This window comes from Hemitrygon akajei, chromosome 31, assembly GCF_048418815.1.
Source record: "Hemitrygon akajei chromosome 31, sHemAka1.3, whole genome shotgun sequence".
Lineage (NCBI taxonomy): Eukaryota > Metazoa > Chordata > Chondrichthyes > Myliobatiformes > Dasyatidae > Hemitrygon > Hemitrygon akajei.
The window spans coordinates 31,524,834-31,550,075 of NC_133154.1; the positions used below are offsets into that span (position 1 = coordinate 31,524,834).

General features: G+C 44.6%; 4 protein-coding genes across 4 annotated transcripts in view; 3 read left to right on the plus strand and 1 right to left on the minus strand.

Annotated features, from left to right (window-relative positions):
* The window catches only part of LOC140719110 (histone H2B-like), a 27,229-nt gene extending 17,100 nt beyond the window's left edge, over positions 1 to 10,129 (plus strand). The window contains exon 2 of the mRNA XM_073033493.1: positions 9,143 to 10,129. Within this exon, the coding sequence (XP_072889594.1) occupies positions 9,143 to 9,579 (437 nt within the window). The 3' untranslated portion in view covers positions 9,580 to 10,129. The remainder of the gene's footprint in view (positions 1 to 9,142) is intronic.
* On the minus strand, positions 9,181 to 11,077 carry LOC140719113 (histone H2A-like). Its single transcript, XM_073033497.1, has one exon. It carries the CDS (start codon positions 10,969 to 10,971, stop codon positions 10,579 to 10,581), a length of 393 nt encoding a protein of 130 aa, XP_072889598.1. The 5' UTR covers positions 10,972 to 11,077; the 3' UTR covers positions 9,181 to 10,578.
* Positions 11,078 to 19,444: 8,367 nt separating this feature from the next.
* On the plus strand, positions 19,445 to 20,128 carry LOC140719093 (histone H1-like). The gene has a single exon (XM_073033471.1). It carries the CDS (start codon positions 19,509 to 19,511, stop codon positions 20,121 to 20,123), a length of 615 nt encoding a protein of 204 aa, XP_072889572.1. The 5' UTR covers positions 19,445 to 19,508; the 3' UTR covers positions 20,124 to 20,128.
* Position 20,129: 1 nt separating this feature from the next.
* On the plus strand, positions 20,130 to 25,006 carry LOC140719094 (histone H3). The gene has a single exon (XM_073033472.1). The coding sequence runs from the start codon at positions 20,756 to 20,758 to the stop codon at positions 21,164 to 21,166; it is 411 nt and encodes a 136-aa protein (XP_072889573.1). The 5' UTR covers positions 20,130 to 20,755; the 3' UTR covers positions 21,167 to 25,006.
* Positions 25,007 to 25,242: the final 236 nt, after the last annotated feature.

The following is a 25,242-nucleotide window of genomic DNA, read 5'->3' on the forward strand; positions in this document are numbered from 1 at the left end:
TCATTACCCTGCTCCCCCAGCAAGTTTCCCACAATGACTCTGTCAAGCACATGCATCACCGCATGTGAGTTTACTCGCCAGCTGGACGCATTCCCAAACCTCATCAAGCCCACATTCTTCACTAACGTCACAAAACATGCACGCGCATGTGGACTGGACAAAGAAAAGCTGGAAAAAGTGATGGCTGAGTTTGCCTACATCAAAAGACCTGCAATTGTAAGCCGTTCGAAAAGGTGCTGGGCTTCGCCTCTCCATATGATCCCGATGGTGGTTCCTGCTCATGTAGCAATTACCGACACCTTAATGAGGTCACCACCACAAATTGTTACCCACTCACTCGCATACAAGACTTTTTGGCACGCTTAGCCAGAAAGTTAATTTTTTTTCCAAAGTTGATCTAGTTAGGGGCTACCACCAGGTGCCTGTGGGCTTGGAGGACATTCCCAAAATGGCTGTGATAACCCCATGTGGCCTCTTTGAGTTTCTGCACATGCTGTTTGGGCTGAAATATGCAGCACAGACTTTCCAATGGCTGATAGGCTCTGTAATAACATACTTAATGCAGATTTTCTTATTGTTCACCTGGATGACATACTTGTCGCCAGTGCATCCAAATCCGAACATGTATCTCACCTCTGCATATTTTTCGAGCAATTAAGCCAAAGTGGGTTGGCTCTTAACCCTGCTAAATGCACTTTCTCAGCCATCGTATCTTTGCAGAAGCTGCAAACCTCGTCCATTCAAAAATAGCTGCCATTATGGATTTCCCACCGCCGTGCAGTACTAAAAAACTACAGAAGTTTAGGTATGGTGAATTTCTATTACCACCTCATTCCACAAGCTACTGAACTTATGCTTCCCCTGAAGTGGGGTCGGTCTGTACTTGCTGTGGTTTTGAAGAGTGAGAGGTGATGTAATGGATCTGTTCTGTCATTTTCAGCTTGATGTGGAGAGATGGAGTAGATAAACTGATTCTTGCTCTCTGCTATTGTCAAGTGGATGTGGGAACGGACTGGTGGAGTCTGGTGGGCCTGACTGCTCCTCCACTGTGGCCATTGGCCTCTTCTTTTTCTGCCTGCCGCTTTGGGAACATTGAGTGTCTGTCAGTACCTTACTGCACCAGTTCCCTGCCTCAAGTTTCCAAATCTTATGCTCAGGCCTCTTTGCAACTCACCCCTCACTCTCTCTGTCAACTTCTCCAGTCTTCAAACCACCCTCCCCTCACAACTCTGCTCTCCTCCAGTTCTGTCTTTCTGGCCCTGACTTGTCTGTAGGCCTGTGACCGGTGGTCCACCACAGGGATTGACACTGATCCTCTGTTATTTTGTCATTTCCGTTGAGGATGTGGGTAGCATGATTGACAAGTCTACAGATGACATGAAAATTGGTGGCAAGGTTACAAGTGACATATTGATAAACTGGGAAAGTGGGCAAAGAAAGGGGAAGTGTTTTTAAGTTATACGGTTGCAAAATGTTGGATTTTGGTTAGTTAAACCAGGGCAAGATTTGCAAAGTGAATGTCAGGGTCCTGGGTCGTGTTGTAGAACAGAGAGAGCTAGGGTACAAGTACACAGTTCCCTGATAGCAGTGACACAGGTAGATGTAGTGAAGAAGGCATTTGGTACATTGACCTTCACCGGCTGGGGTACTGAGTACAACGGTTATGATCTCATGGTACAGCTATGCAAATGTTTTGTGTGACTACACTTGTAGCATTGTCCAATAGATACAGAAAGGATATCATAAAGCAGAAAGGTTTGGAAACAATTCACAAAGATGTGACTGGGACTGGAGGGATCATGTCACAGGAAAAGTTTGGAGAGTTTGAAGTTTGTTGTCCCTGGAGTGTAGAATGCTAAGGAGTGACATCATAAATCCGTGACTCGATTTCAGAAGGTTAAATCAGGGAAGTGAATGACAGAGTCCTTGGAGTGATGTTGAACACAGACTTTCTGGGTTCCTGCCTCCACCACCTCCTCTGGCAGCTCATTGCAGGTACCAAATGTTCTCTGGGTGAAATATTTACCAGTTGGATCCCAAGTGTCACCTTAGCCCTGTGCCCTGTAACTTTACACACCCACACCATGGGAAACAAACTCTTGCTCTCCGAACTTTGCCTCTCATAATTTTGTACAGCTCTATCATATCCTCTGTCAGTCCTCTCCACTCCTGATCCTGAGAAAACAGACTCAGCCTGTCTAGTTTCTCCTTCTAACTCAAGTTCCCTAAACCAGGCAGAATGTGAATCTTTCCTAAATCCTGATTGACCAGGTTCCCATTGCACTGTCACAGTCAGAGGTTTATGTAGAACAGAAATAGGGACTTGGTCCCATCGTGTCTATTAGGCAACAATCAAGTATCTGTCTTCACTAATTCAGCATTTGGTCTGTCATCGATCATGCCGTGGTGATTCAAGTGTTCATCAAGATTGTCCTGATATGTGCCTACACCACTCCCTTTGGGAATGTGTTCCAGCTTATAACATCCACCTGGGCAAATAACAAATTCTTCTTCACATCCCCTCTAAACCTCTTACTCTTTTCCTAAAACCTCTACCTCTTGTCTGACACGTTTCTTCCTACAGTCAGTGTTCTACAGCACAAAAACAAGCTTTTAGCCCAGGTTACCAGTGCCTACATGAGCTGGTCCCATTTGCCTGCAAGTGACCCATATCCATCTGATTTTTTTCCTATCCTTAAACATATTCTATTTGTCCCCAGCTGCTTCCTTGGCAGCCTGTTCCACATATCTGCACACTCTGTGTGAAAGAGTTGACCGTCACATGCTGTTTAAATATTTCCCCTCTCACTTTAACCATATTCCCCACAGTATTATACTCCCCTACTCTATGGCCAACAAAACCCCCTGAGAATGTTCTTTTTGTCCCCATTTCTACATTTTGACACAGTGTGTGGTGGGTACATGGAGCGAGCTGCCAGTGGAAATGGTTGAGGCAGACATGATAACAGCATTTAAAAGATATTTGGAAAAGTGCATAGGGAATGGTTTGAGGGATAGGGGTCAACTGCAGTCATTGTCCCTAGTTCAGATGAGATGGCTAAAGGGCCTGTTTACATGTTGTATTACTCAATGACTCTCGTCTCCTGTTAATGAGAGAGTTTTGGAATCCTTAGCTTTAACATCTTGGACCAGCCTTTCATGTGGAACCTTGTCAAAGGCCTTCCTGAAATCCGTGTAAACCACATCAGTCACACTGTGCTCATCAGTACATTTGGTTATCTCTTCAATTGAATTTGCCAGACTGTCTTCCACTGACTGATCCCTGCAGACCATCCCTGATGAATAATCCCCATTTTTCCAAGTGCAGATTATTCATGTCCCTCAGCATATTATTCTAATAATCTCCCTGCCATAGATTTTAAAGTAACTGGTTATTATTGCTGTTACTGTTCTTCAATAAAGATCACACGTTTACTGTCTTCTGGTCACCTGGTATCTCCGTTGTGGCCAGTGAACATTTACTACCTCCATGAGGACTCCAACACTCTCCTCTTTGCAGCCTGGGACATTTCCGTGTTTCACTTCTTGTGCCGGCATTTGCCGTAGCACTCTTCTCACTGCAGCAACATGCTCATTGAAAGTGTTGGTGAACAGCAGCATGTCATCCAGGTGTGGTACACTGACTTCGTCTCTTAACCCTTCAAGGCACTCCTCCATGAAACATTTGTAGGCTGTGGGTGCATTCATTAGTCCAAAGGGGATTCAAGCTTACTCATAAATGCCCCAAGGGATTATGAAGGCTGTTAGCAACCTGCTTTCCTTCATTATGAATCTTTGATGGTACTCTTTCCCCTGATCAAGTAATGAGAGCCAAGCATTACCTCCTAAACTGTCCACTATGTCTTGCACTCATGGACTAGGGCTGATGGTCACAAATAATTTACCTATTCAGGTCCCTATAGTCAATACAGAGACGAAGGCTCCTATCTTTCTTTCTGACACATGCAATTTGTGAGGCGTAAAGTGAGTTTGATTTCTCAATCTACCTGTGGACAATTAGGTCATTCAAGTAATCTTCCATTTCGTTGTAGAGGGGTTTTGGAACTGAAATATAAGAGAAGGCAAACTAGTTCATCATCTTTGAGAGAGATGCTCAGCTGCAAACCTTCGATACATCCAATTTCATTGATTTTGAAAAGGAGAGACACTCTTCTTGTAGCATCTGCTGCAGTTGTATATTAAGGTGACTCACATCGACTGAGGGAATCCCATAAGTCAGAGTCGAGTTCACGCTTATGTATTTGGTGTCGAGTAGCTGAGTTGAATATGATACCTTCTTGTGACAGGGGACATGAAATGTCCCAACATCCCAAGCTCTGTCTTCTCAGCAGCACAACATCATGGTCTGTCCTGTTGTGCACATCAATAACAGTGTATAGACATGCACAACTCTGGAGTGTTACGAGTGTTTCACATGCTTCAAGGCCTTCTGCCCACTGTCGGTTCACTTCTGGTACATAGCATTGAAATTGCATTGTTGTATGTGCTGGTATGTAAATTCTCTCCTTTGTTGTCTTTACTCGATACTCAAAGGGATTCTCAATGCTAATCAGATTGATGAATACCTTGATTTTGCTTCTCTTAAGGCTAGGGAATGCAGCTCTTACTGTTTCATACAAAGGTTCTCCCTCACTGTCTTTAAGTTTTTTGTCACTCTCGTTTATAATCTGTTTAATCACGTTGATAGAATGGGATAGAGGCCTGCCTTTCAGAACCAGATTGATCAATTCTTTTGCACCAGACAAAGCTAATTTGAAAGTGATGTCACCCAATTGTACATATGCACCATTGGTTGCCACCAGCTGTAATGCCTTGGGTGTCTCTACTACCTCCAAAATGTCCCTCAGTTTAACTCCAGGTAAGTGCCTAGTTTTCCACTGTTTAACTATGATACACACCGTGAACCTGTGTCCCATATCGTTTTACTCCGACACCCCTGTAAGTAGCATTCTATATAGCAATGTTTGCTCACCAGTGAAGTTACAGACGAGTGTCGATTGACTTAGCACTGCGCAACTATAACACTGGTGGATGGCTGTCTTATTCCTCGTATTTTACATCCTGCTAAGTAGCACGCGCTGCTACCATAGTTGTAACAGTGGGTGCAAAGTACCTCACACCCTCTCTGCTGATAGTGGAAACGCTTTCTTGTTTGTGGTGAGCAAAGCCACTGAGGCAGGCCACGATACAGACGTATTAGGACTGGATACTGTTGTACAACTCCGTGCAACTGTGGTAAAAATGAACAATTCTGTGTAGCTATTTGACATGGCTGCTGAGCTTCAAATGGCAATGCATGTGATACTGCTGAAATGAGGGAACATTTTGTTGTGGGGCTGGGTATGACTGAGGCAGAACTGGTTCAGTAAACTGGTAACACACACAAAATGCTGGTGGAACACAGCAGGCCAAGCAGCATCTATAGGAAGACTGTTGAAATTTCGGGAACACACAGAAAATGCTGGTGGAACGCAGCAGACCAAGCAGCATCTATAGGAAGACTGTTGAAATTTTGGGCCGAGACCCTTCGGCAAGACTAACTGAAAGGAAAGATAGTAAGAGATTTGAAACTAGGAGGGGGAAATCCAAAATGATAGGAGAAAACCGGAGGGGGTGGAGTGAAGCTTAGAGCTGGAAAGGTGATTGGCATAAGGGATACAGAGCTGGAAAAGGGAAAGGATCATGGAACGGGAGGCCTAGGGAGAAAGAAAGGGGGAGGGGAGCACCAGAGGGAGATGGGGAACAGGCAAAGAGTGATGGGCAGAGAGAGAAAAAAAGGGAGGAATAAATAAATCAGGGATGGGGAAAAAAGGGGAGGAGGGACATTAATGGAAGTTAGAGAAATCAATGTTCATGCCATCAAGTTGGAGGATACCCAAACAGAATATAAGGTGTTGTTCCTCCAACCTGAGTGTGGCTTCATGTTGACAGTAGAGGAGGCCATGGATAGACATATCAGAATGGGAATAGGATGTGGAATGAAAATGTGTGGCCACTGGGAGATCCTGCTTTCTCTGGCAGACAGAGCGTAGGTGTTCAGCGAAACGGTCTCCCAGTATGCGTCGGGTCTCACCCATTAGAACATAAGCTGTAGGAGCACAATGGCCCAGCAAATTTGTTCTGCCATTCCACCCCCATCTGACACCTTCTACCCATAACTTTTCACACCTTTTTCAAGAACCTATCAAGCTCTGCTTTAAGTAGGCCCAATGATTTGAAGTCATACTAACTGTCCTATGATTTCCTTTCTTCTGCCTCTCTTGCTTCTTAAGGTGTGGAGTAACATTTGCAGTTCTCACGAATTATTCCAGTGATACTTGAAAGATCTCTACTAATGCCTCCACAATTTCTTCAGCTCCTTCTTTCAGACTCTCTGCTGTAGTCCATCTGGTCCACGTGTCTTGCCTTCAGACCATTCAGCTTCCCAAAAATCATCTCCTTACTACTCGCAACTACACTCACTTCTCCCCTCGACACACTAAAAATTCTGTTATTCTGCATGTATCTTTGACAGTGATGCAAAATACTCATTAAGTTTGTCTACTGTTTCTTTGTTCCCCATCTTGCCTCTCCAATGTAATTTTCTAGATGCCTGATATCCACTCTCACCTCTCTTTCAATCTTTATGTATCTGAAAAAACTTTTGATATCCTCTTTGATATTACCTGCATATTTCATCTCTTAGTCCCTTAAGACTTTTGTTAGTTCCCTTCTGTTAGTTATTAAAAGCTTCCAATCTTCTAACTTCCCACAATCTTTTGCAAGATTATATGCCCTCTCTTTTGCTTTTCTGTTGTCTTTTACCGCACGTGTCAGACATGGTTGCCTCATCTTCTCATTAGAATCCCTCTATCTATGGGACACCTCTATCTTTTCTGTGCCTTCTGAAGATTCCAGCCATTGCTGTACTGTTGTTATCCCTGCTAGTGTCTCCTTTCAATCAACTTTGGCCAGCTCCTCTCTCTCATGTCTCAGTAGTTCCCTTTACTGCACTATATATCTCACATGAAATTCTCCTCTCAAACTATCCACATCAGTATATATTGTTACCTCTTAAAATTGTTTCAATCAAATAAATGTAACGGGATTTTAAGGAACAAAGTCCTGTAAATCGTTTTTCCTCCTCTTGTAACTTTTATTGGTTGGCAGACCAACATAAGGTGCAATAGCGCCACCTACTGAGTTGGACTGTGGCGCAAAGAGACAGGAAGTATACCCACTAAGTTCCACCCCCCCCCACCACAATTAATATCAAAAACTCAAATGTTTTTTGATACATGATATACATTATGATGGCAGTGATATCCTAACAAATTTACTGTGATCTCAATTTAGCAATTAGATGTTTCCTTTGCACCTCATAGGAACTTCATTTAAACAATCTATGCTGCATCGTTTCTTGACAAGTCTGCTCCCAACAAATGCACGTATTATGCATATTAATTGTGAACAAAGAATTGTTCAAACGATTACATTCAATAGATTCTTCCCTCCTTTTATATCCATCTCCCACGTGAGTTCTTACCATCCCCTGAGTTTTACATAAAAGTTGTCCTTTCTTTTCATCAGTGTTGCCACAATGATCATATTGACTTTTTTAAAATATGGCTTTCATCTCCCCTTTATGCAAAGGCATCATTACATTTATATCCTTAGTTGTAAGTGGTTCCTTCAACTCCAATATGAGCAGGGACCCATTAGAAATATATACATAAGCCCAGACACTGCTGCCTGGACAGCTGTTGTCCAATCTCAATAATAACATCTGGCCTACAATTCAAAATACCTGTTTTTGTAGATGTCAAAACTGAGAACGAATTAAGGCACAAAATCAGGACGTACTTGGTCCCATTGCAAAGGTAAAATGACAGCTGTTACGAACCCGTAGGTTGCGTTTGCAGTGGACTGTCACTTTAAGAGAGTGCCTAAGTGAGGCGGGACTATGACGTCAGTCACCGGCTGACACTGTTGTTTGTGTATGTTTAAAAGAGAGAGAGAGAGAGAGAGAGAGAGAGAAAAGAGAGACTGGAAAAAGCCAGTAGCTTCAGCTTGTCGCAGCTGGGATCTGGAACTCTCCTATGCCCGCGAGAGTGGGTTGATCTTCGAACCAGTGCACATCGAATGTGTGGCTGTCACCTCGTATAATCCGTAGGAGCGGATTTTGTTTGGGATATCCTGTGGAGACCACCTATGTGTTAACCCTTGCCTGGGTATGTGGTGTGGTAATTAACTTGAAGACGATATCCCTGTGACAAGTCACTTTCGGTGATAATTCCTGTGTGAATTTGGAATGATACGACGGATAAAATCTACGGCGACTGTTATCTCGTTTCATCATGGAACCTGTGGAATTCGATGTAATTGCCTTCTCTCTACATTTACCCTGGATTACAAATATCTCTCTCCTATCATTTATTCCGTGCGTGAACTGAACTTTCTCGACTTTACTATCTGAAGATTCTAAGCCTTGTTCCCCCTCCAAGCTCAATATAGTTTGGGAGTTATATTTATACACATAACATTGTTAATTTTTGTTTATCTTGGTTTAAGTTACTATATAAGTAGTTACTAATAAAGATAATGGTTTTAACATCCATGTGTAGTCTATTGCTGCTGGTTCGTTTCTAAAACGTTACAGTTTGTAACATAGCAAACATCTCAGACATGAATCTCTTCATGGAACTTCCTGTGCCGCTGATATACTATCATTCTTCATCTTGATTTTTTCTTGACGGGTGAAATTAACCACAGGCAAAAGGAAAAAAACATGCAGGTATGACAAAAGGGGATTCACTTGGACCATATTCCACATTAAACAACCCAAGATTTTGTGCCCATTCATTTCCCATCCACCCAAAATTGAAGACCTTACCAATGAAGTGCTCCTAACACTCTACTAATATCGCCAATATTGGATAACCAACTATTTGTCATCTCACGTTAACCTAATAAACCATTGCTGAGTCCTGGAAACTGTATGTTGCCTTGTAAGTTTTCACACAGCCTTGGCTGTGTTATGTCCTTTACGTTGTCCAATCAAAGCGTTAGGTGGGAATCTGAATTTTCATTCGTCCGGGCCGACCAATGAAAACCTAATACTCCCGATTCCTCCTTTGCATAGGGCGGGGCAACGGCATATTTAATTGGAACTCCAACCGGTTTTGTTTATTTCTGAGTCTGGAACTGACTGAAGAAATGCCTGAAACCAAAGCTCCGAAGAAAGGCGCCAAGAAAACCGTGTCCAAGGCCAAGGGCACCAAGAAGCGCAGGAAGTCGAGGAGGGAGACTTACTCCATCTACGTCTACAAGGTGATGAAGCAGGTTCACCCCGACACCGGCATCTCCTCCAAGGCCATGAGCATCATGAACTCGTTCGTGAACGATATTTTCGAGCGCATCGCGCGCGAGGCTTCCCGCCTGGCCCATTACAACAAGCGGTCGACCATCACCTCTCGGGAGATTCAGACCGCCGTGCGCCTGCTGCTGCCCGGGGAGCTGGCCAAGCACGCCGTGTCGGAAGGGACAAAGGCGGTCACCAAGTACACCAGCTCCAAGTGAAGCTCTATCAACTACTGACTAAACAAACCGAAAACAACGGCTCTTTTAAGAGCCACTCACACTCTCCATGGAAGAGTTATATTAATGCTTCGTCATTTGATTGCAACGAACTTGTCTTCGGGGTTTTTTTACTGTCACAGGTAATTCTATTTCTGTTTATGAAAAAATATTTTTTCTACTGGTCGGGAAAATCACTGTGTCATAATTCCCAGCTCACGGCCATTTTGCCCTCTCACTTCCGTGTTTTTTATCGCCATTTTGTGTCTCACACAAAGCTTTAGAGACGATGAAAGATTTTTGCTGTCGTTGATACTAAATTGTTTTGAATGTTATATATTAACTGCAGTACCCCTGTTTGTAAAAGACCTGAATCCGATTTCAACTGGAGATCACAAGTTTCACTCACGGTCCTTTCACAGAACAACTAACGCTAGTCTCTGCTTCGACTGCAGTTGTGACTTGTCTATAACCGGATGCGTTGTACATAACCCTACCGTGTTCTGTGAATCGGCGTTTATTCCCATCGAAAATAAAAATTAAAATCAAATGATCGCTTGTGTGAGGAATCCATTTATTATAAATGAGGGGGATCTTTTGACTGAAATCCTGTTTACACGTCTGCAGTTGTGTTTGAACTAATGGATAAAATTATATCTTGGCGGGCTTTTCACGTTCTGGGGACTCGGGTTAGTCGAGAATGTCACCTGTTCATTGGAGAGTCGGTCCGCTTGCTGGTTTCACCGCTCTGGGAAGCACAGGGGCGAACGCCAGATAATATCCTCAGTTCTGGTAAAACACATGAGGATAAAGGAACTCGGACTGGGAGGGAGTGCATTGTGCACAGAGGGAAGTTGGTTTCAGGTAAGGGTCAAGATGTGGCTGGAGAGACTTGTCTCCTCCAGCTGCACTGAAAGTACTCTCCCGAGCTCAGCCCTTCCATAGACACTGTGAGTGGCTCTGAAAAGAGCCTTTGTGTTGCCAGATAGATGTTTCGCAGATCTATTTTCCCTTGGGGTTGGCGGGTCCGCCGGTTTTCTTGGGCAAAAGCACGGCCTGGATATTGGGCAGTACCCCGCCCTGAGCGATGGTCACCCCTCCCAGCAGCTTGTTGAGCTCCTCGTCGTTGCGGACGGCCAGCTGCAGGTGTCTGGGGATGATGCGGGTCTTCTTGTTGTCTCGGGCCGCGTTGCCTGCCAGCTCCAGAATTTCAGCCGTCAGATACTCGAGTACAGCAGCCAGATAGACTGGGGCTCCGGCACCCACCCGCTCAGCATAATTACCCTTTCTCAGGAGCCTATGAACTCGGCCCACCGGGAACTGCAGTCCGGCCCGGGACGAGCGAGACTTGGGCTTGCTCTTAGCCTTACCACCGGTTTTCCCTCTTCCTGTCATCGCGACAAACTTCTACACAAAGAATAAACCGATTCATCCGCATTCACTCTTTTTGTAGCTTCTGGGAGGATTGCCGAATGACACTTACGATTGGTGAAGCAGCGCTTTCTCCGGCGGGTGATGTGGAATAGCCCAATCAGCGACCTGTCCAATTCTCCAATCATCAGACGGCAGCAAGAGAAGCGCCAAAAATAACTGTCACTTCCCTGAAATTTGAAAAGCCCACCCAAGCGAAAATAAAATTAATCAATAGGCCTTAACATAAATCAATAACAAATTTCTGTGTGAATACTGATTCCCTGCACTACCAGCTTTTTCATCTCATTCCGGTTTTGTCCATACAGAATGTGCCAGGACTGTCTCTGGGAATTTGTTTCTTTTCTGTGAAAATGCATTCGAATATAGACGTGTCACTATTTCTCGAACAGTGGCGTGCATGGATCTCAGCCTCACTTGGACGTGCTCGTTCAGCCCCTGAGAAGTGGAGAGGGACGAAGTGTAGCTCCGTCAGTGAGTGTGGGGAAAGTGCCTGGGGCCAGGGAGAGGTGGTTGTGGAGGATGAGTGGACCAGGGAGTCACAGAGGGATTCAGCCCTCTATAATCAATGCGTGGCAACAGGCTCCTGTCCTTTCTCTGTACAAAGAAGTCTGCACCCCCTGGTGAGGCGCAGGGCCGAATGATTCTCATGGCAAGAGCCTCCTTTATGTACTCCTCCATATCGTTTCTCTCCAGGTCTGAGAGGACGTATAATCAACCCCGTGGAGGGCGTACCAGGCAGTAGATCTATAGCACAGTCAGAGGAAGAGTCCAAGGTTTTCCCTTATAGAAGACTCCTTGCAGATGGAATGGATTTCAACCAGTTTGGATGTTGCAACTCCCCCGAGAACCTCCTTCCAAAGACATCTCTTTAGGTAGCAGGGAAGATTAGGCAGACCTCCGAGTTCCCTCCATACGTTCACTGGAGTCTTAGTTGAAACAGAGAGCACATCAGAGTCCAGTTCCACATCTGTATCCTCAGACAATGGCATCAAGGTGCTCCAAATGGTATTTCTGCTCCTGGGACTCAGTTCCCAAGTGTCTACATTTAAGAGCCTTTTCCTCACACAGTACCTGGTAACTGGATCCATTAGGTCTGGCTGCTAGAGCTCCAGACTGCTTGGGCACCTCCATAGCTTGCTCCTAAACCAGTTCATGATTGCTCATTTTTTCCCCTGATTTTAGGTAGTCCGAACCAGCTCAGGAACATACAAGATTGGATTAGACTGATTTCAACCTGTATTTCCCAATTGAAATGAGTCTCGTAGACAAACTTTAATTTCACTGTCGATGCACAAAAGCAAAGCTAAATGTGTCGATTCCCACCTTATGGGGAAAAAAATGGAGACTGAACAAAAATATTGGCGCAAACTTCTAGAGCGAATAATTGAAGTTGTAAAGTTTTGAACGAGGCCTTTCATTTTGTGGTTGTGATGAAACTGTTGACTGTCCTCATAATGGAAATTACTTAGGGTTGTTAGAATTACTGGCCAAGTTTGACCCTTTTCTGGCAGAGCAGATAAATGCTCATGCAAACCAAGGAAGGGTACGTAAATCAAACCTAACTAAAACAACATGTGAGGAACTCATCAATCTGATTGGATCCAACATACTGGATCACATTATCGGTGTGATTCTGCTCCAGATATATCTGCTGTGGACCAGCTGACTGTGACTGCGCGCTATGTTTTGCCATCTGGACCAGTTGAAAGATTTGTGAAGTTTTTGGCTCGCTCAAGGTTTCCTTGACTTTTTAAAGGGAAATGAAATCGATATAAAAGACTGCCATGGTCAAAGTTATGACAATGCCAGCAACATGAGTGACAAGTATAGTGGCTTACGAGCACGAATTAAAGAGCTGAATGAGTGTGTGGATTACATTCCATGTTTTGCACATTCACTAAATTTGGTTGGAAAATGTGCTGCTGAATGTTGTCAAGAAGCCTTAATTTTCTTTCAATTTGTAGAAAGCCTGTACACATTTTTTTCTGCTTCTACTTATCGGTGGGATTTCCTTTCTGCTGCATTATCTGATGGTGATGCTCATTTGCCCATTGTGAAAAGAATGTCAGATACCAGGTGGTCAGCTCGTGTAGATGCAGCAAAAGCACTTTTACACAGCTTTTCTGCAATAAAACAAGTCTTGGATGACATTTCAAATAACAATGATCAGAAGGCAGAGTGTCGACAACAGGCTCATGGACTACTTTCAACCATGAAGTTGGAAACAGAAATAATGGTCATATTGTGGGATCAAGTATTTCAGCATTTTCAAATGACCAGTGCTTCTTTGCAATCTTCTGGCCAAGACTTGAACACAGCTTGTGCACGCCATGAATCCTTGCGTGGATATATTCAAGCTATGCAGTCTACTATTTCAGACATTGAGCAAAAAGCCAAGGATCTGACTAAGCGTGAAGATTATCAACAGCAAAATCGAAGAAAGCACAAGCAAAATCGCGCATATGGTGATTTCAGTGGTTCCAGCACTTTTGATCCACTTGTTGAATCTCAAACGCCTTCTCAGAAGTTTAAAAGCCAAACATTTCTTGCCATTATTGACAGTTTGCTTTCTGCCCTATCAAAAAGACAGAAAGCTTATCTAAAGGTGTTTTTGGATTCCTTCAGTCATTTACAGCTGAAGAGATCATAAAGAGGTCATCAAATCTTATTAAATCATATCTGGAAGAAAGTCTTGATGAAGAATTTGTTCAGTTTACTGAACTGTTGAAAGCTGATCTTGCTTCTCATATTGGCGCCAAACAACACCTCGTAGAGTTACAGTTGTACTGTTTGATAACTGACAATTCTTTGGAGTTAAGTTTTCCAAATGCAGAAAATGCCTTGTGCATCTATTTGTCATTCATGGTTACCAACTGCAGTGGAGAACGATCATTCTCAAAACTGAAAAGGATTAAAAATGCACTAACGAGCACCATGGGTCACAGATTGAACAATCTCACTCTAATGAGCATTCAACATGAACTTCTGCGTGAGATAGACATTTCCAGTATCATCAACAAATTTGCTCATGCTAAATCTAGAAAATGTAACTTTTAAATTGTAGTTTTGTTACTTTTGACATTTGAAATTGATACCTACATGTAAGTAATACTATTACTGAAGTGTCAGACATTTGTCGTATTATCTGGCTGTATAGCAAATGAAAAAATTGAACTACTTTACTATGCAAGTAAATAATTTATGTTTTAATACTTCCATGCATTTTTAAAATTTGGGGCCCCTTTATAACATATGCTACAGGCCCCTGACTGCACGTTCCTCTATCCTCATCCGCAATGCTGATGTCGATGCAGCAACTGCCCGGAATCAAGAGGAAAACTGTCCAGAGCTGTTGCGGACATGGCCATGGGCTGGCTCAACTCCTGCAGAGGTACGTTGAGCTGATGGATGGTCCCCAAGTCCAGGAAATTACCGGCTGCCCCAGAGTCCACAAAGGCATTCACCTCTCGTCGGTTCTTACCCTAAGGAAATCTCCACCTTCAGCATGAAACCAGAATCAGTAGGGTTGGGAGTAGTGGCTACTTCTGTTACAGACTTCGCAACACTGAATGGTCTGCAGCTTCGAACATTCGACCTGCAGGTGACCTGCTTCCCCGCAGTAATAGCAGCAACCTCAGCTCCAATGATGGGACCTCTCATCGACGGAGTCTTGTACAACCAATCTGCATGGACTCGATGGGACTCTGAGCAGGAGACAGGCTGGTCGGTATATGAGCTCGGGAAGTTGAAATGAAATGTAGTGAGGCCGGGCTGTACAGTAGCATACGATACTAGAATTGAGATATGATACGAGACTGAAGCAAAGACAGGGTTCTAAACTAGATGCTAGATGAGAATCCAAAGTTGCGCTGATGACTGAGCACTGAAACGCAATTCGGGTGCTCTTTAAATATTAAAATCTTGGCACCAAAGCAGGGCGGGCCCTGAATATTTAAAGAGCCCATACCAGCTATCGATATTCCAGAGAGTTAGAGCGTGTAAACCCCTGAGGCTGGCATGGTCAGGTGCATGTCATAATGTAGTCAGCATGGCTTTGTGCGCGGTAGGTCATGTCAAACCAATCTTAGAGAGTTTTTTGAGGAAGTTATCAGGAAAGTTGATGAAGACAAGACATTGGATGTTGTCTACATGGTAAGCATTTGACAAGGTCCTGCATGGAAGGTTGGTCGGGAAGGTTTAGTCAATCGGCATTCAAAGAGGTAGTAAATTGGATTAGACATCACTTTGTGGGAGAAGCTAGATAGTGGTAGTAGATGGTTTCCTCTCTGACTGAAGGCCTGTTGAGAGTGAAATCTATACCCTTTGGCTTTTTGATTCTCTATTGCTAGGTTGAAGATTGTATGCACTCATCTCTTCATGATTATAAATGTCTTTGTAATGTCAATTCCCAGTTTACTACTCACCAAGGATAGATGGTCTAGCCTGCCCAACCTCTCTCTGTAACGTAGTCCTTGATTGCCACCATTATTGTTCTACATCTTCTTTACACTCTTTGTAACTTAATTACCCATGATCCAAGGTACTTGAAGTTGTGAACTTGTTTCAGGATTTCATTTCCCAATACAATCCTACAGTTTGGGATATCAGGTTTCTTTGATGTTACCATTACTTCAGTTTTCTTTTTGTTTAAGGTTAGGCCATTCTTCCTATATTGATGTGTGGCTGCGAGTCATGGACCATCACAAATGCAATGGAAAAAAGAATCAATGCAGCAGAGATGTGGTTCCTCAGAAGAATGCTATGCATAGGATAACTGACGGAGAAGTTCTACAGAGAACAAAAACAAAACGTGCATTACTTTAAAAAAAAATCAGAAAACAGTAATCAAAGTTCTTTGGACGCATCATGCGAAGAGAGACATTAGAATATTTAGTTACAACTGGAAAGCTGGAAGGAAATAGAAGCACAGACAGACAGAGAATGAGAATGATAGATGGATTAACATCACGATTAGAAACAGGGGAGGCAACAACTACAATTCAGATGGTCCGGGACTGTGATGGATGGAGAGACATGATCGCCCATGCTGAATGGCAAGGCAGCTGAACACACAATTTAATTACTTCTTTCCTAGAATGAGGTGTCCAAAGCAGCACACAATATTCGAGGTTGGACTCACCAACGTCTTGTATAAAAAGAACATCACATTCCAGTTCCTATACTACTTGTCTTCACTGCTTGAAGGCCAGTGTACTAAATACTTTCTTCACCATCCTGCCCATCTGTAATGTCACTTTTGTGAAAGTTTCAGTAGGGCAAGGTTAAGACTCAAGTTCAAGTTTAATTGGCTTTATTCATGTGTATCGTTGAATTACAGACAAAACAGGGTTACTTTGGGGGCCAAGGTGCAAACCATAGTATCAACAATCACACACAGCACATGCCACATATAGCATATATAATATTTCAGTAAAATATAATTCATAAATTTTAGAACATAGAACATAGAAAACCTACAGCACAATACAGGCCCTTTGGCCAACAATGCTGTGCTGAACATGTACTTACTTAGAAATTACCTGGGGTTACCCATAGCCCTCTATTTTTCTAAGCTCCATGTACCTATCCAGGAGTCTCTTAAAAGACCCTATTGTATCCACTTCCATCATTGATGCCAACAGCCCATTCCTCACACTCACCACTCTCTGCATAAAAATTTTACCCCTGACATCTCCTCTGTACCTACTTTGAAGCACCTTAATACTGTTCCCTCTCATGTTAGCCTTTTCAGCCCTGGGGAAAAAGCCTCTGACTATCCACATGATCAATGCTTCTCATCATCTTGTACACCTCTATCAGGTCACCTCTCATCCTCTGCCTCTCAAAGGAGAAAAGGCTGAGTTCACTCAACCTATTCTCATAAGGCATGCTCCCCAATCCAGGCAACATCCTTGTAAATCACCTCTGCACCCTTTCTATAGTTTCCACATCCTTCCTGTAGTGAGGTGACCAGAACTGAGCACGGTACTCCAAGTGGGGTCTGACCAGGGTCCTATATAGCTGCAACATTACCTCTCCACTCCTAAATTCAATCCCACAATTGAAGCCCAATGCACCGCATGCCTTCTTAACCACAGAGTAAACCTGTGCAACCTGGACTCGGACCCCAAGATTCCTCTAAACCTCCACATTGCCATGAGTTTTACCATTAATGCTATATTCTGCCATCATACTTGACCTACCAAAATGAGCCACATCACACTTGTCTTCTGCTGAGCGAACAATGGGGGGTGGGTGGGGGCGGTGGAGTCACTCTGACTCCAGCACGGACACCTTGTCACATTGCCTCTGGCTTTCCAGTGGAGTGTTCAACTCTGACACCTCCCCAGAGTGACGATAAACAGGCAACACTGCAGCTTGAGGCCTGATCGAGCCCACACAGTTCCCCCAATACTCACCAATAAACCAAAGAACAAATTTGTCTTGCAGCATTCCACATTAACAACGTCTAAAGGGGTCTTGTGATGGCAAGAAAAGTGACTAAGAGATTTACTCACTACAAGGCAGCACCGCACCTTGGTGCACCAAATCTCTCCAACACCTCTCTGATTCAGTCAGCAGCACAACTCACATCAAGTCCAGCTCCTTCACTTTCTCTGCCGACAAGCAACTCACTCATGGGGGTAGCCCTATGGTACTTTAACTTCTTAACGTCCAGCACTGTCTTGTGGTCATAAAAAAATATTTTAAAAGACAGAATACTGAATATATTATTACATCTTTGGTTGAGTCTGTAGAAGACACTGTGTCCGAGCACACCTTCATTTAACTGGAGTTGGTTTACTGTCAGACACTGTACAGTCAGAGGCGGAACCAAATCTTTGCGAGCTGGGCGTCACTTTGTACAACGTTTCTGTTCAAGCTTCAGAACCAAGGTGACCAAGAATATCAAGATAAAGATGCAAACGCAGGATTGTTGCACAAACAGCAGTTTGTGGAAAGTTATTTTATTGATTCTCTAGTATTACTGGCAAATAACATGCAGAGTTAATTGTTTATTAACTCTTGAACTATGTATTATGATTGATACTTAAACGATGGAATTCAGAAGTGTACATATTTGATCAATATCTGTATCCAAAGAGACAATCTCTGCATAAAAATGGCATTTCTCTGTTCAGACTTGAGAAAAGTGGCATCACTGGCAGACCGGGCAGTGAAAGACGTGTCAGTCAGGGCATTTAATCTGGGAGTTGCGAGGTTGTGTCGACATGGTATCTGCGCTGTGTTGCTCTATGACTCCGCCACCTAGCTTAGTGTCATCTTCAAACTGACTATCCATGTCATGTACACTCTCATCCGATTTCTTTATATGAATGATGAAAAGCAATGGGCCCGGCACCGATCCCTGTAACACGTCACTGCTCACTGATCCAGTCCCGTAAACAACCTTCAACCATCACCCTTTGTCTCGTAACGTGGAGCCGAGTATCTATCCACTTCTACCTCTCCCTGGATCCCATGTCATCTAACCTTCCAGACTGCAGTTCCATGCGGACTGTGTCTAATTTATACTTCATTGATGCTTTTCTTCTGAATGAAGCGTCTCTAACACGATGTGTCTGTGATACCCTCATCAAGTCTCTGGGTTACCTCTTCAAGGACTAGAACAGATTTGGGAGATTAACTGAGGAATTGAACAAATAAGTAGGGAGGTCAATTATATCCCAGATTGTTGATTAAACAGCTGGAGACCGCAACGGTCTTGGTCTCCTGTTTGAGCCGAAAATGTAGCCCACGTAAAGCGGAGATGAACCGAACCCTAATCTGGGGATCAGGGCTGTGAGGAGCGTCGGCCTCGGGGTGTTACTCAGCTGGGAATCTACGAATAACACGCGATAATCCGGAGAGCAGGTCGAGCGGAGAGGAAAACCTGTGCTGGGAACTGAGCACCGGGCCAACTGTTGGTGCTGTGGATGTACAGATCTGAACGGCGAGTCAGGGAGAGTGAAAGAGGCCTGACGGCTTAGACTGGTATCACTGTGTTTGTGAGTCCGGTCACATCGCTGGATTTTTCATCCCCACCTATAGAAAATAAAACAATTTGCCTGCTGCGGGATGGCACAGCTCCCCAGAGGAGTCCCAAAGTGGGAATTAACCCCGAGTTTTTAGTTGATTTCAATATTTCAGTCGGAAAACAGCGAACATGTCGAAGATAGCGGGAGAAATCCAGGGCAGTGCAGCAGGGAAACCGGTATATATGGGAACCGCTGCCTTTAATTTGGACCAAACTTCCTTTGCAGTAGAGAATACGGCCTCGGGCACAGACAGAAAGTGGTCTGGGTCTTGGGGATGTCCGAGTTTGATTGGAATCGGAGAGTTTTTGAGCAGAGAGAAACACAGAAAGACGGAACGGCCGGGAGCTGACTGCAGGATGTCTCCGCCCCGTCCGCTCGCTGTCTTTAAATTGCTCTGTACCGCCGCCTCTCGCTTCATTTCTCACTCACTTCGAGAGAGTTTGTGCGGAGTTTCCGACCATGACCGAGACCGCAGAAGTGGCTCCACCGGCGGCACCCGCCGCCACACCCAAGGCTGCCAAGAAGAAGAAGACGGCCGTCCGGAAAAAGTCAGCCGGTCCCAAACTGGGCGAACAGATCGACAAGATTGTGGCCGATTGCCACAGCCAGCGAGGGGTGTCCGTAGCCGCGATAAAGAAGAGTTTGGCGGACAGTGGCGTCGATGTGCAAAAGCTGAAAAGTCAGATCAGGTTGACCATTAAAAGGAAAGTGGATCGCGGCTTCCTGGTTCACACTAAGGGCAAAGGTGCCTCCGGCTCCTTGAAGGTCCCTAAAAAAGAAAGCGCCGGGAAAGTCGTGAAAAAAGTGAAGAAACCAGCGACCAAGGTATCTAAGACCAGGAAGACGGTGACCAAGAAACCTGCGGCCAAGAAAACAGGTGCCAAGAAATCTCCCGCCAAAAGCAAAGTGGTTAAGAGAACTGCGGTTAAAAAAGCGGCAGTTAAGAAAACAGCGACCAAGAAGACTACGCAGAAGTCCAAGAGCCCGAAGAAAGCTGCAGCCCCCAAGGTGGCCAAGAAATCGGCAAAACCCAAGTCTGTCAAAGCCAAGAAGCCAGCGGCCAAAAAAAAATAAAGAAATCGCTCATATATACCTGAAACCAACGGCTCTTCTAAGAGCCACCCACATCTTACAGGAAAGAGCTGTGCAGATTCGTGTGGTACTTTGGTGATTATGTTTTTCCCCAAATCTCTTACATGCAGTTAATTAAAATCTATTTCTGTTTTCTGCCTGAGCTCCTGTTTCCGGCAGGACTGAATTCACTCGCCTCGAGAAGCGATTCAATAAATGTGCAATCATTCAGATTCAGATAACTGAGGGAAATAAAACGGGTGTTTGAATTGAAGTTGGATGATTCGCGATTCCATTAATTGTAAAACTAGCCCCGGTTGCTCAAGAAATTGGCGGGCGATTTGAGATTGAACCGGCATCAAATCTCTGCAGTTAGATTGGTTGAATTATGACCCCATGTCACCGGTTTCCATATTTGGGCACAAATAATCTACCCCACCCCCGCCGCCGGCCAGCTTCAAACCGATGAAGGAAAGGCAGCCAATCAAACCGCTGAGACCCTATGAAGGACATCTCCATTCTAACCAATCAGGAAATGGGACGGCCCTTCTTCAACTCTTTAAAAGCCAGACCCAGCGTCCGCTCCGACACTGCAATCCTGATATTTCAGGCTGTAATCGGACTGCTGAAGGAGAATGGCTCGCACCAAGCAAACAGCGCGAAAATCGACCGGTGGGAAAGCTCCCCGCAAACAACTGGCGACCAAAGCGGCGCGCAAGAGCGCCCCAGCCACGGGCGGAGTGAAGAAGCCCCATCGCTACCGGCCCGGCACCGTGGCTCTGAGGGAGATCCGGCGCTACCAGAAATCCACCGAGCTGCTCATCCGCAAACTGCCCTTCCAGCGCCTGGTCCGGGAGATCGCTCAGGACTTCAAAACCGATCTGCGCTTCCAGAGCTCGGCCGTCATGGCCTTGCAGGAGGCCAGCGAAGCTTACCTGGTGGGGCTCTTTGAGGACACCAACCTGTGCGCCATCCACGCCAAGCGAGTCACCATCATGCCCAAAGACATCCAGCTGGCCCGGCGTATCCGCGGGGAGCGCGCCTAAACCCGACCTCAGCACCAAGCACAACAAAAGGCTCTTTTCAGAGCCACCAATCCGGCAGGAAAAGGGCTCAGTTCCTGTTCGTTACCCCTTTGTGTTGGCGATGTGCCATTCTCCTCTGACCTTTCCTTGTTGTTTTGTTCAATAAGTTGTCCCTTTTGGTCTCATTAACTCCTAACACTGAGAAGTCAGCGCGAACGCCAGATACAACCTCTTCCCCCATAGTCGAAGTGTCCCTGTCCCACACCCCTGCCTTGTACAGGTGGTTATTGTAGGCATGGTGTCCAGTTTCCGATTGTTACTGTTTTAGAGATAGGGTTTTAAGAAATACAGTTTACCTTTTATCCTATTTCTAGTCGATTCCGCGTATAAGTTCACGGGGTCACAAGAGTTTTCAGATGCTGGGTTTCAGGTTCTTTCACAACAAAACCTTTTTTCACGTTACCTATTCACCTTAGGCTGCAGTCTCAGAAGATAGTCCAGTGCATAAACTGATGGCATTTATACACAGACCAACCTCAACCGCGAATATATACTGTGCATCGACTTTTGGAAACTAAATAATCAGAAACATTCAAACCGGTGAGTTGTAACACTCAGGCTGTTACTGTAATGTAGATCTTCACTGAATTAATGAGTCAACGCATACTTTTGTAGACTAACGATCAATAAACAACTTTCGGCGGGATTTTCAACTTTTCGATCATCCGGGGAACTAGCTGGCAGTAACTTTCGGCGCTTTTCTGTCTGCTCTCTGTTCATTGGTGAATAAGGCAGCTCTCTGATTGGCTTACTGTGCTAATCGGAATGAAAGGGAATTTTATTTCCAGGCGCTTCATGTAACAACGTGACCCGATACCATCCATTCTGGCCTGTTCTATCATATGCCTCCAACTAACCCGAAACCGCATCCTTAACAGTCGACTCCAACATCCTCCCAATAACACTGAGGTAAAAGTAACCGGCCTACAATTTCTTGGAGTGATATTTGTGATTTTCCAGCCCTCTGACACCATGTCAGAATAAATTGATTCGTGAAAGATCATTCCTGATACGTCCACAATCTCTTCAGTCACCTCTTTCAGCACCCTGAGGTATAGCCCAGGTGCCATCTCACCTTCAGCTTCCCAAGTATCTTTTTCCTAGTTATGGAAACTTCTAGACCCTGACAATTTCAAACTTATGCGCAGTGCTAGAGTCTTCCACATTAAAGGGAAACCACTTACTTGACCCACTTTGTGGTCACTATTTGGATCTCATCACCACTGGGAGAATTAGAGGTGAACAGCAGGGATGGATTTAAATGGACTGTCGTGGAGCAGAAACAGTGGCAAGGACCAACTGAGTTATCTCCTGACTTAACACAAGGTGTGCTGTAAGTTCACCAGCAGGCACTTTTGAATTTACCTCGTTTCCAAACCTGTGATGGTTAGGTATACAGCATGCAGCCTTTTTAAACCTTTTCCTCAGTGTGAATTCAGTAGTGTGCCCTGGAGTTGGATGACTAAATCCGTTCCCACAGTCTGGGCAGGTGAATGGCCTCTCCTCGGTGTGACCTGACTGGAGTACACGTAGAGTGCGGAACAGAATGAGCACCTTCCCACAATCTGAGCATGTGATTCGGGCTGCGCCATGGAAGTCCATAGCGGGGGTATTCCCTTCTGCTGCCGGCGTGGGATGACGAGGGTTTCTTTCGAACTTATAGTCTTTTAACATCTTTGAACTATTTTTTTACCGTGCCCATGGTCTTTTTTTACAAAATTATGGTATTGTTTGCACTGTTGTAACTATATGTTGTAACTATGTGGTTTTGTGCAGGTCTTGTAGCTTTAGTTTTTGGTTTTGTTTTGTCTGATGGATTTGGAGCTCCTTTCCGGGGAACACGCTAAGATGGTAGCGCGATATTAATACGCAGCAGCCTCTCCGGACTCTGGATTGGGGATTGCCAATGTGGCAAATGTGGATTTTCTGGTGTAGTCTATTTTGTCACGTGCTTTGTTGATATCATTCTGGAGGAACGTTGTCTCATTTTTTAACTGTATTGCATTTGTGGTTCTTAAATGACAATAATCTGAATCTGAATCTCTTCTCAGTGCGAGTTCACTGATGTGTCGGTAAGTGGGGTCAGTATCCTTTCCCCCACAGTCTGAGCTGCTAAATAAGGGCCCTCTCATTTCAAATGAAAATGTATGGAATTTTCCGGAATTCCATGTCTAAGTGTAGTCTTTGGAATTCTCTGCCCCTTACTGGGTATACTTGAGGTGTAGATAGATACCTCAAATATACCCACCTTTACATCATGGCTGATTTATTCCCTGCCTACCGCCCATAACTTTTGACACCCACAATGAATCAGGAACCCATCAAACTCCGCTTTAAATATAAACGTAGACTTGGCCTCCACAGATGACTGTGGTAGAGAATTTCAGAGATGCACAATACAGTGGCTGAAGAAATTCCTCCTTGTCTCTGTTCTAAACGGATTTCCCTCTATCCTGAGGCTGTGCCATCTGGTCCTAGACCTCCCACCTCCCTCGATAGGAAACATCCTCTCCACATCCACTCTATCGTGGCCTTTCAATATTCTCAATCCTCATTCTTCTAAATTCCACCAGCTACAGGACCACCACCATCAAACACTCCTTGTAGATTAACCCTTTTGGCCCTGGAATCCTTCTTGTGAACTTCCAGTGGACCCTCAACCCATCCACCACCACTGCAATTCTGGAATAATCCATTACTGTCACCTTCGTGTGTAGTATGCCTCCATTTCCCCACCCTCCCCTTCCAAGCACCCTGAAACTTCTTCCTTAATAATGGACTCTAACATCTTCATCAGGCTAACTGCATTATAATTCCCTTTCTTTTGCCTCCCTCCATTCTTGGAGTAAAATTAGAGTAGCATATTTTTTTAATTTTCTAGTCCTCCAGAATCTAGTAATTCTTGAAAGATAATTACTAATATCTCCATAATCTCTTCAGTTCCCTCTTTCACAAACCTGGGGTGTAGACCAGGTCCAGGTGACTTATCTACCTTCAGACCTTTCAATTTCCCAATCATCTTCTTGTGATATCAATGACCTTCACTTCTTTCCCCGACACTTGAAATTCCAACATAGTGTCTTCCACAGTGAAGACTGACACAAAATTCAGTTCATCCACCATTTCTTTATCCTCTCCTGTGTCATTTTCCAGTGGTCCAATATACACTATCAGCTCTCTTATTCTTTATATTGCTGAAAAGAAAAACAACTTTTGGTGCAAACATGAGGAAATCTGCAGATGCTGGAAATTCAAACAACACACACAAAATGTTGGTGGAACACAGCAGGCCAAGCAGCATCTATAAGAAGCGCTGTCGACGTTTCAGGCCGAGAGCCTTAGTCAGGACTAACTGAAAGGAAAGATAGGAAGAGATTTGAAAGTAGTGGGGGGAGGTGGGAGAAGGGGAAATGCGAAAAGTGGTGGAATTATCACACAGGCAAGGATGGACACACAAATAATTCCCCACCGGTCGCACCTTTTCACGCTGTGAGCCACTGATCGATTTCCCCGAATCGTTCCTCTAAAACCTCCACCTTTGTGTGGGTGCAACAAAGCTCGTTCAGTGTCTGCACCGTGTGTCTCGTGGTGCGTGTGTCTGTGTAACAGCGGACCTGGTTTTTAGCTCTCCATGTTGGACACCAGCTGTCCATCAACCTGCTCCGCCCTGCTCTCTCTGCGGGAACTTTAACAAGCAGGCAAGTGATTTCAGGGAAAAGATAAACAAGCTGGCAGAGAAACCATAACATCAATCTTTCGAGCAGTTTCTGTCTCTCTCTCTCTCTCTCTCTCTCTCTCTCTCTCTCTCTCTCTCTCTCTCTCTCTCTCTCTCTCTCTCTCTCTCTCTCTCTCTCTCTCTCTCTCACTGCAGCGGACACCTCCCTCTCGCTCTCTTAATAGCAGCACAGTTCATAGGGTCAATTGTGGACCCCGTTTCAAACTAGGTTTTCCCCTGACAGAATGAATCCCTTCCCATATTCGGAACAGGTGTACAGCTACTCCCCTGCATGACCTGGCTGGTGTTTCATTCACTCAAA